A 12,188-nucleotide genomic window follows, 5' to 3' on the forward strand; every position below is an offset into this window, starting at 1 on the left:
TGTTCCTCCTAGAAGCTAATTTGCATATATTATTTTATTTATTTATTTTACATTTTTTTCTCAGCAGTGTGGGCACATATGAACATGGGACAGAGACAGATGCCTTCAGCTGCCAAGTGCACATGTAACAGGTCAGGCAGTATTTAAAATAAAGCTATTTTATGTTATCCCATCTATGAGAGTGCCTGCTACCTCTCTTACCAATATTGCACTCTCTTTGACTGGGTGAGTCAAACCAGCAGTTTAGCACCTCTGCCATTTAAATGAGCAGTTGAGCAGTCATTGAATTTACTTTTTTTTACATATGAACATAGGACCAACACAGAAGCCTTTAGCTGCTAAGCGCACATGTTACAGGTCAGCCAGTTTGATAGTTACAAATCTGTTGACAGATGCCTTTTAACCCTTTAAGGACTCAGGGCGTACCGGTACGTCATAAGTTTAAATTTACATTGCGGCGCGGCGGGGGTTAATAGGAACAGGATGCCCGCTGAAATCATTCAGCGGGCATTCAGCCACAACGCCGGGATGGGGGGGGAGGGGTCCCGTGACAACACCCCCCCCCCCCCATCGTCGATCGCCGCAAACCGGTGATTCGGCAGTACCATCGGGTCCCCATGCGGCTGTGGGGGGGACCTGATGGCATGGAAGGCAGCGCGATGTCTAAGGAAGGCATCGCGCTGCCTTCCGGTGAAGAGCCTGTGAGATCCAGCCCCGTGGATCTCATAGGCCCCGGAAGCTGTATCAGTAATACACACAGTATTACTCATACAGCCAATGCATTCCAATACAGAAGTAATATACTCTTACAGAAGGAATATACCCCCCAAAGTTCAAGTCCCAAAGTGGGACAAAAAATAAAGTGAAAAAAAAAGTTGAAAAAATAAAGTTCCCCCCCCCCCCCAAAAATTAAAAGTTTGAAGTAAAAATAAACAAAATAAAGTCATTTTCCCCAAATAAAGTAAAAAAAAAAAATAATGTAAAAAAAATAGGGATGGGGGGGGAGAGTATACATATTTGGTATCGCCGCGTCCGTATCGACCAGCTCTATAAACATATCACATGACCTAACCTCTCAGATGAACACCGTAAAAAATAAAAACTGTGCTAAATAAAAAAAAATTTGTCACCTTACATCACAAAAAGTACAACAGCAAGCGATCAAAAAGGCGTTTGCCCACCAAAATAGTACCAATCTAACAGTCACCTCATCCCACAGAAAATGAGCCCCTACCTGAGACACTCGCCCAAAAAAAAAAAATAAATATGGCTCAGAATATGGAGACACTAAAACATGATTTTTTTTGTTTTAAAAAAGCTATTATTGTGTAAAACTTACATAAATAAAATTGTAATAGCAAGCGATCAAAAAGTCATATGAACCCCAAAATAGTGCCAAACAGTCATCTCATCCCGCAAAAAATGAGACCCTACCTAAGATAATCGCCCAAAAACTGAAAAAACTATGGCTCTCAGAATATGGAGACACTAAAACATGATTTTTATTTTTTTTTTAAATATTATTGTGTAAAACTTACATAAATAAAAAAAAGTATACATAATAGGTATCGCAGCGTCCGTAATAACTTGCTCTATAAGAATATCACATGACCTAACCTCTCAGATGAACACCGTAAAAAATGTAAAATAAAAACTGTTCTAAATAAACAATTTTTTGTCACCTTGCATCACAAAAAGTGTAATAGCAAGCGATCAAAAAGTCATATGCACCCCAAAATAGTGCCAATAAAACAGTCATCTCATCCCACAAAAATCATACCCTACCCAAAGTAATCGCCCAAAAACTGAAAAAATTATGGCTCTCAGACTATGGAGACACTAAAACATTATTTTTTTTGTTGCAAAAAAGAAATCATTGCTTAAAACTTACATAAATAAAAAAAAAAAGTATACATATTAGGTATCGCCGCGTGACAACGGATGTTGTAAATAACAAAAAATAAAAACGGTGCCAAAACAGCTATTTCTTGTTACCTTGCCTCCCAAAAAGTGTAATATAGAGCAACCAAAAATCATATGTACCCTAAACTAGTACCAACAAAACTGCCACCCTATCCCGTAGTTTCTAAAATGGGGTCACTTTTTTGGAGTTTCTACTCTAGGGGTGCATCAGGGGGGCTTCAAATGGGACATGGTGTCAAAAAAGCAAGTCCAGCAAAACCTGCCTTCCAAAAACTGTATGGCATTCCTTTCCTTCTGCGCCCTGCCGTGTGCCCTTATAGTGGTTTACGACCACATATGGGGTGTTTCTGTAAACTACAGAATCAGGGCCATAAATATTGAGTTTGGTTTGGCTGTTAACCCTTGCTTTGTAACTGGAAAAAAATTATTAAAATGGAAAATCTGCCAAAAAAGTGAAACTTTGAAATTGTATCTCTATTTTCCATTAATTCTTGTGGAACACCTAAAGGGTTAACAACGTTTGTAAAAGCAGTTTTGAATACCTTAAGGGGTGTAGTTTCTAGAATGGCCTGGATAATCTCAGAATGGCCTGGATAAGTCAAAGCGTTTTAAAGTTATCACCACTTAGGCTAGTTTCACACTTGCGGCAGGACGGATCCGACATGCTGTTCACCATGTCGGATCCGTCCTGCGGCTATTTCGGCGTGCCGCCGGACCGCCGCTCCGTCCCCATTGACTATAATGGGGACAGGGGCGGAGCTCCGGCGCAGCACGGCGAAAGCCGCCGGACTAAAAAACCTGACATGCAGTAATTTTAGTCCGGCGGCCTTTCGCCGTGCACCGCCGTAGCTCCGCCCCCGTCCCCATTATAGTCAATGGGGACGGAGCGGCGGTCCGGCGGCACGGTGAAATAGCCGCAGGACGGATCCGACATGGTGAACAGCATGTCGGATCCGTCCTGCCGCAAGTGTGAAAGTACCCTTAAAGTGACACTGGTCAGATTTGCAAAAAATGGCCAAGTCCTTAAGGTGAAATAGGGCTGAGTCCTTAAGGGGTTAAACTGAATGAAAATTTCAAGAACTTAATTTTGTGTAAAAAAATAAAAAATTTTGATATTAATAAAAAATGTTAAAAATAAATAAAAACTCAAATCACCCCCCCTTCCCTAAAATGAAAACAAAACAAAAAAAGCTACGTGCAAAAATGCCCGTACTATTAAATTAAATATAATGTAACCCCACATAGGAAAACGGCGAATCAAAAAGTCGTACATACCCCAAAATGGTATCACTGAAAAGTACAGATTGCCCCGCAAAAAAAATTAGTTCACACAGCTCCGCAGACAAATACAAAAAAAAAGTTACAGGGGTCAGAATATGGACACTATGAGAAAATAATTTATTTTTTTTCCAAGTTTATTTTTTATTTTTTTCAGTATAAAAAGTAATGAAAAATATACATATGTTGTATTGCCGGATTTGTACTGACCTGGAAAATGAAAGCAACTGGTCAGTTTTATGGTATAGGGAACGCCATAAAAACAAACCCACCCCCCACCCCCAAAAAAACTGTTGTTGAATTGCGTTTTTTTCTTCTAATTTCACTCCATTTATAATTTTCCTGCTTCCCACCAAATTGTATGCAATCGTCAATAGTGCCATTAGAAAGGGCATTTTGTCCTGCACATGTGAACAGAAAAAATAAAAAAAGTTATGTTTGGGAGGGCTGGGAGTAAAAAAAAACTAAAAATTGCCCGGTCATGAAGAGGTTAAGAAGTGTTTGTGTGTTTCACAGGAGTTAAACAAAATATCCGTCTGACCCTTGCCAATCTGATATTGATTACCTATCCTGAGGATAGGTAATCAATACTAAAAGCCTGGAGAACCCCTTTAAGATGTTTTTCAGGCACCATCACTTGTCTGCTTGACAGTACTACATGCCGTTCTCTGTGAGAGAGCAGCATAATAGTGATAATATATTCCTTATAATCCAATCAACAATTATTAGATTGTATGCAACATTAAAATGTACATTGTACTGTGAAGATTTTAATGTAAAGAATGGAAGTCCACACTGGAAAGAAACAGTTCAGTTTGCAGATTGTTACCTGGTATTCATTTTGTGTGTCTGAAATCCCAAATAGGGGTCCAACACCAGGCTCGTTGCAAGGTCATCATTTTCACATAGCTCTTTTGCAGTCATTCCTGATGAAGGTACATAGCGACTCTGAGTTTCAAAAGTAGATCCACTGCTACCTACAATTATATAAATGTGTATAAAGGGAGAATTACTTCAAGGGAAATTCTGAAATACAATCTGTTGCTATTGTCATCTGATACACCATCACAGTGAATGACAACCCAGCACGCATAGACGAAAGGAGCAGTATCCATATAGGAATGGCAAGTCTAGCACATTGTATAGTTCATTTTTTCATGTTTGGAAGAAAAAGATAATACATAGATTAACCCCTTACAGTTTTCACCTTCTTGTCACAGGCTTATTTTCCAAATCTGACATGTGCTATTTCATGATTTAATAACTTTGAAATGTTTTTTTTTTTACTTATCCAAGCTATTCTAAGACACTTTTTTGTGACACATCATATTACATTTTTCATATTTCAGTTGTAAATTTGGGTCTTTATGTTTTAGCTTTATTTATTAAAAATCAATTTGAAAATGTAAAAAAATTAGCAATTTTCTAAATTAGAATTTTTCTACTTTTAAGGCCTCATGCACACGGCCGTTCCATGCATTGGGGACTGCAATGCACAGGCAGAGTACATGCGGCGGTCCGGGATCCTTCTGCACCACAAAAAATAGAACATGTTCAAGTTCAAGTGAATGGGTCTGCATCTGTGATGCGGGGAGCACACGACCGGTGACCGCATATTGCGGACCTGCTGTTTGCAGGCCGCAATATGGCCACGGCGGGCAAAGGTTATGTGCATGAGGCTTAAGATAGATCGTGATTAGAGATGAGTTTAGTATGCAAACATTCGATTTGGCTGCTTCGCCGAATTTTACAAAAAATGCACAATATGGCTTTTGGAGCGCAGATTTCATTGGAACAATTTTCCGTTGCCATTTTGCTTTTGTAGACACTCTGATACCCGTGCAGTGGACAAAACTGAACTGTAGGGAACATAGTGCACCAGAATGCATTTCATTCTGTTCTTTGCGTTCTCATGGCACACACAAAAGCGCTGCAAGCAGCATTTGAGTGCGTCCTGGGAGGCGGAGCAAGACTGATCTGTCCTGACTCATAATGTAAGTCAAAGGAGACGGATCCCTTTTCTCAAACACAAAAAAAGCCCCAAACAGATCCGTTCCCTATTGACTCACAATGGATTTAGATACGGATCCGTCTTGGCCATTTTATAGATAATACAACCGGATCCGTTCAAAACAGATGCAGACGGTTGTATAATCAAGATGGAAGCGTTTTTGCTGATCCATGACGGATCCAGCAAAAACGCAGATATCAAAGTAGCCCATCAGAGCCCAGCACACGCTGCAATGTGCGCACGCTCTATGTTCTCTGATGGTGACTAATACTAATAGCGCAGCTTAGTATCCGAAAAATGTCTGTCTCAGGATCTTATCTAACTGGGTACCAAAGAACGGAAAAAGTATCAAGACTTCTATACAAAATGCAACCCTACTCCCTAAGCTCCCGCTGTCTCTCAAGTTACTCTTGTGGCACTGGTAGTAATTCTGAAAACACTACCTTGGAGGTCTTGACTTGAGCTTCTCTACTAGTTCCCTAAAATCTTTTTTAAACCCTTCATGACTGCCATACGGCTATATACGTGCTAATTACACATGCCCTGTGCAGCTAGCACATATATAAACGTTATGGCACCTCTTTAATCCAAGCGCTGCATAGCGCTTGAATTAAAGCTTCTTCCCTTGCACTGCTGCTGTCACGGACAAAGTGGTCCCTTGCTGACGATCGCTCTGATTGGTTAGTCTGTGCAGCAGCCCTGCCCGCATCCCTGTCCTCTGCGCCTGCCCCCATCCATCCATGTCCCCTCCCGAGCCCTCATCTGTGCCCCCTTATGTGGTCCCCCTTCTGTATCTGATTGCAGCCTCTCTGTTCCTAAGCCGCCACCATCAGCAGCAGCGACTGTCAGCTCTATGCTGACACTCTGCTGTAACCCCTTAGATGCCGCTGTCAGTGGGCTCCCTCTCTCAACCATCGGGCTGCGGTGCTGCGATGGCTGCAGCCCGATTGTTGCCATGGCAACCATACGCCCTGCAAAGGCGTCCAGTGTTGCCATCTATCAGTGTAAAACTGATAGTAATATACTTTGCAATGCAAGAGCATTGCAAAGTATAGTACAGCCATCAGCCCCACTAGATCTTCAAGACCCAAGTAGGACTTGATAAAAAAAAAAGTATGAAAAAAAAAATGCAAGTTAAAAAAACGAAAAATTGCCTTTTCCTATATCTGCTCATTTATAAAAGAGATAAAAAAAAAATGAAAATAATAAACTATACATATTAGGTATCACTGCGTCCTTAACGACCGGCTCTATAAATATATCACATGATCCACCCTGTCCGATAAACACAAAAAATGAGCCCTTACATAAGAAAATCGCTTAAAAATAATAAAAAAAAAAAAAACTATAGCTCTTAGAACATGGAGGCACTAAAACATAATTTTTTTGTTTTAAATATGCTATTATTGTGTTAAATAAATTAAAAGAAGTATACATATTAGGTATCGCCGCGTCCGTAACAACCAGCTCTATAAAAATTTCACATAACCTAACCCCTCAGCTAAACACAGTTAAAAAAAAAAAAAAAAGCCCTTTTTTGTCACCTTACTTCATAAAAATTGGACCACCAAGCAATCAAAGACATATGCCCCTTAAAATATTACCAGTCACCTCATCTCGCAAAAAATTAGATCCTACCTAAGACGATAGGTCAAAAAATAAAAAAGCTATGGCTCTCAGGCTTCAAAAATGCTATTATTGTGTGAAGCTTAAATAAATTAAAAAAGTATACAATATTAGGTATTGCCACGTCTGTAACGATCTGCTCTATAAAAAGGTCACATGACCTAACCACTCAGGTGAACGCTGTAAAAATAAATAAAAACTGTTCCAAAACAACACATTTTTGGGTCAGAATGCCCCATAAATTGTAATAATGAATGATCAAAAAAAATCATATGTACCCAAAAAATCGTACCAATAAAAACATCAACTCTTTCTGCAAAAAACGAGCCCCTGCACAAGACGATCGGCAAAAAAATAAGAATAAGGTGTTCAGAAAATGGAGACCCAAAACCAATTTATTTTCAAAAATGCTTTATTATGTAAAACTGAAACAAAGAAAGAAAAAAAGTAGACATATTTGATATCATGGTGTCCGTAACAACCTGCTCTATAAAAATAGCACGTCAGATGAATCTTGAAAAAATTTAAACTGTGCCAAAACAGCAATTTTCAGGTTACATCGCCTCACAAAAAATTTCATATAGAGCAATTATAAATCATATGTACCCCAACTGGCACCTTATCCCCTAGTTTCAAAAATGGGGTCACTTTTTGGGAGTTCCCACTGTAAGGGTGCATCAGGGGGGCTTCAAATGGGACATGGCATCTAAAAACCAGTCCAGCAAAATCTGCCTTCCAAAAACCACATGGCGCTCCTTTCCTTCTGCACCCTGCTGTGTGCCCTTACATCAGTTTACAACCACATGTGGGGTATTTCTGTAAACCGCAGAATCAGGGTAATAATAATTGAGTTTTGTTTGGCTGTTAACCCTGGGTGTGCAAAAAAAAAAATGGATTAAAATTGAAAATCTGTCAAAAAACAGAAATTTTGAAATTTAATCTCCAAGTTCCTTTAATTCTTGTAGAACACCTAAAGGGTTAACAAAGTTTGTAAAATCAGTTTCGAGTAGCTTGAGGGGTGTAGTTTCTACAATGGGGTCATTTATGGGAGGTTTCCATTATGTAAGCCCCACAAAGTGACTTAAGACCTGAACTAGTCCTTAAAAAGTGGGTTTGGGGAATTTTCTTAAAAATTTTATGAATTGCTTCTAAAATTCTAAGCCAGGCATCTCAAACTCGCGGCCCTGCAGCTGTTGTAAAACTACAACTCCCACAATGCCCTGCTGTAGGCTGATACCTGTAGGCTGTCCGTGCATGCTGGGAGTTGTAGTTTTGCAACAGCTGGAGGGCCACGAGTTTGAGATGCCTGTTCTAAGCCTTCTAAAGTCCTAAAAAAATAAAATGACATTTACAAAATAATGCCAACATAAAGTAGACATATGGGGAATGTTAAGTAATAAATATTTTATAAGGTATCACTGTCCGTTTTAAAAGCAGAGAAATAGAAATTCTGAAAATTGTGAATTTTTCAAAAGGTTTGGTAAATTTGGGACTTTCATAAATAAAGGTGACATATATTGCCTCAAATTTATGACCATCATTAAGTACAATGTGTCACGAGAAAACAATCTCAGAATGGCTTAGATAAATAAGTGTTCCAATGTTATTACCACATAAAGCGACATATGTCGAAAAAAATGGCCTGGGCAGGAAGGTGAAAACTGGCCCGGGATAGAAGGGGTTAATGGCCTCTATCACACGGTCAGTATTTGGTCAGTTTTTGCATCAGTATTATTGCACAGTACTGGAGTGGGTCCAAAAAACAGATAACATGTGACTGAAATACTTTAATGTCTTCTGTGTTTTGGACCCACTCCTGCTTTTGGCTTCCAAATTACGATCAAATCCTGATGCAAAATACTGACTGTGTGCTAGAGGCCATATGGATGCTAGAAAGACAGGATTCTTATTTGTTGGTTCTTCTGACAGATCATAAGAAGGGTAAAATAGACATGATGTCAACAAGGCCAAAAAGGGACACTAGTGGCCCTGTCAGAGTGGTGAGATGGCAACAGCAAGAGGAGTCGACATAGTGGTCCAATCACAGAGCGGTGAGGGTGGCAACAGAGTTGGGAGTCAACATAGTGGCCCAGCCACAGAGTGGGGAGATGGGGGCAAAAGAAGTGGCAGTAACACCACAAGATGGTGGCAGTAGGAGAAGATGGCAGCGGAAGCAGCAGGTGTGTGGCATCAGGTGGGTGGCAGCATCAGTATAGTGGCTAAAGCACAGTCAGTAGTTATAGGCCAGTTTTCACAATGTTCTGGTGTGGCAGCACACTTCAGTGAGAAAATTACTGCCAGAATGATCTACTCTAATGCATAAGCCACCGGTGTGTGGAAATCCTGGTTGATTCACACCTGATTAATCTATCAAGATTTCCTGCTGAAAGGCTGTTTCCTGTTGAGTTCTCTTTGGGGTAACTATGCCCTCCACCGCAAAAAACACAGCAGTGGCAGTACACAAGATGGTGGGTGGCAGCAAGTGGCCAGAAGAAAAAGGTATTTTTTCACAAAGTTGGTGTGGCACCCAGAATGATCTAGTCTGATGCATCAGGCACTGGCATGTGGAAATCCTGGCTTATCCATGCCTGATTCATCTTCACAAAAGTCAGTCTCTCAACATTCTGGGTGGAAAGACAAGTTCTCTTTTGGGTAAATATGCCCCTGCCGCACTAAACACCCCCTCTGATGCCACACTACTGGCTGGGCAGGAAAGCTTGTCCAGGGCAAACTCGGCCAGTTGCGGCCACAAATGCACACAGTTTCCTGGTCATTTTCAATACTTTTTGCAGTTGGGCGGAAGACTTCAGGAACCGGTCTACAAACAGATTAAAAGACGTGCTCCATGCAGGACACATGGGTCAGCACTCCTTGAAGCAGCACCAACACAATGTTCTTCCTGTTATCTGTGACCATGGTTACGATCTTCGGTTGGTGAGGAGACAGCTAGGATTCGATTTCTTAGTTGATGACGCCGAACAGTTCCTTCCCAGTGTGACTCGGTTTGCGCAGGCTGGCCAGGTGCAGGTGATAAAAAATTCCTACACACCGGTGAAAATGGCATTTTACCCCCACCACTACGTGATAACTAGCTGCGCACAGCTTCACAGAAGCAGAAGAGACAGGCAGGTCGGCTTCTGATTAGCAGGCGATCTACCCCGGGCTGGGTAGAGATCTCATACTGCTGTTATTCTGCTGGCTCAAAACGAAGCTTGCATCCTGCTGGCCCAGAGGAACACTGCCACCCTGCCGCTGTCTCACAGGCAAGCTACCACCCTCGCCCCTGATGAAGATGAAGCCCCCCTTTCACCTGGTTCCCACGTGGGATCGTCTACATCATCATCATCCACTACTGTCTGCTCATCACTTATGTCACCCTTATCAGTCTCATGCCCATGTCCCTGACCGCTTGCAACACCTGCTCCCATGCGACACCGCTACTTACACGCCTACAGGAGGCAGCAGCGGACGTCTCCACCAAATTATTGCTGGGCAGTAGCTGCTGACAGCTCTGCTTTTCAGCGAGGAAGATATTACTGAGGACAGAGTGAGCGGCATACGTCACGTGACTGGCAAAAGGAGCAGCAAAAGGAAAGAGGCAGGTTCAGGACAGGTGAAGGCACAAGTATAGTGTCAAAGGTACCCACAGACTCCTGGCTGTGGGTGTCCTAAGTCAGTTGAGTGTCTTATGTCAGTCTTATGATGTTTAAGACAGAGAACCATTACAGAACAGCAGGATTGGTCGTCAAAACATGACCGTTGGATGACTCTGGCAGCTCTGGTCTGTTGCTGCTACTACCAACCCTTCTTCTGTTACTACTTCTGCTGGATCCTGCAACATTTTTTCCATTGCTGCTCCTTTGGATGGCCCTGACACCACTTTGTTGGACATATTGTACGATAACAGTAACTGTATATGTAAATTAAGTTATTCCCTTTAAAAAGTAGTTCCCCTAAGGAACCTGAACATGCAATCATTAGATTGCTTCTCTCAGAAGTCACTGCAATTAGCACTGGAGTCTATGAGAATTTCACTATGTTCCTATGGAGCCCTACCACAGACGGCAGCCTTGGATCATTCAGGAGAACTGAGGCTGCCACACACAGTATCCAGCTCCCCTGGATCCCTGGGAGAGCCGTTGCAGACTCAAGAGCGCGCGCTGCCAGGTTTTTTAGCTCCCAAATGCCGTGGTCATATCTGACCATCATATTTTGTCATCATATTTTTGCCCCATAAGTGGGGGGGAAAATGTCACTGCGTCTTATGGGTCGAATACTAATGAGCGCTTCCATTATGGAAGCACTCATTAGTACCGGAGGACCAGAAAGCGGTGAAGGCTCAGTACTCACTGCTTCCTGGTCCTCTGCCGTCAGCTGTGCTGTGGCTGCGCCAGGGTGATCTGTGACCTCACGTTGTGCACATTGGGTCACAGTATAACCAACAGCAGGAAAAGCAGGAGGAATGCTGGAGGAAAGGAGTGGTGCCGTCTGGAGCAGGAAAGGTAAGTGTTGTTTAATTTTAATTGTAATTATGCGCGGGGCTGATCAGAGGCAGAGGGCTGATCTGAGGTCTCATTGGGGATCATTCACATTGGGGTGTGAGCTGAAGTCTCATTGTGGGTCTGATCTTAGGTCTTATTGGGGTATTTTTAACATTGGGGGTCTAATTGAGGGTCTTATTAACATTGAGGGTCTGATTGGGGCTGTGAGCTGAGGTCTGATTAACATTGGGGGTCCGATCAGTGTCCTCCTCTAAAACTTAGGTGCGTCTTATAGGGTGAAAAATTGTATTTTTGGTGGTGAAGTCTCCAGTTACACCCACTATATATGTATTACCCAAAATACACAAAAGGTTGGTTGACCCCCCGGGGCGGCCAATAATTTCAGGTAGGAATTCGATTTTCTTGAATATTAATGTCTTTCTGGATAAAATCCTGAGGGAGTACGCTATGGGTGCTTAATCATATATTAGGGACACTGGAGACTTCATCACCAAGATTAAAGGAATGTGGGTTCCGGAGGGGGCGATCTTGGCATCTTTCGACATTGTGTCATTATACACCTCGATTAACCATGGAAAGGGCCTGTCGGCTGTAGCGGAGATGTTGCAACACTCAGATTACTCCGCTCCAGTACGTCAGTTTGTATTGACATTGTTGGAGCTGTCCTTGAGGAACAACTATTATGTGTTCCAGGGACAGTTTTACTTGCAGGCGATGGGCGCGGCAATGGGTTCCAATGCCGCGCCTACTTATGCAAATATATTTGAGGAACGTCTTGTCTATGTATCTCCCCACTTCAACCAGGTTTTGATGTGGTGGAGGTACATAGACGATATTTTCCTCATTTG

General features: G+C 42.0%; 1 protein-coding gene across 7 annotated transcripts in view; it reads right to left on the reverse strand.

The window, feature by feature from the left end:
• The window catches only part of KMT5B (lysine methyltransferase 5B), a 277,581-nt gene that overhangs the window by 146,941 nt on the left and 118,452 nt on the right, over positions 1–12,188 (reverse strand). For 6 of the 7 annotated variants that reach the window (XM_040410839.1, XM_040410833.1, XM_040410838.1 and 3 more), the window contains one exon: positions 4,031–4,178. In XM_040410839.1, the coding sequence (XP_040266773.1) occupies positions 4,031–4,178 (148 nt within the window). Of the gene's footprint in view, positions 1–4,030; positions 4,181–12,188 lie in introns of all 7 variants that reach the window. The other variant, XM_040410840.1, reaches the window with a different exon arrangement.

Source organism: Bufo bufo, chromosome 10 (assembly GCF_905171765.1).
Source record: "Bufo bufo chromosome 10, aBufBuf1.1, whole genome shotgun sequence".
Classification (NCBI taxonomy): Eukaryota; Metazoa; Chordata; class Amphibia; order Anura; family Bufonidae; genus Bufo; species Bufo bufo.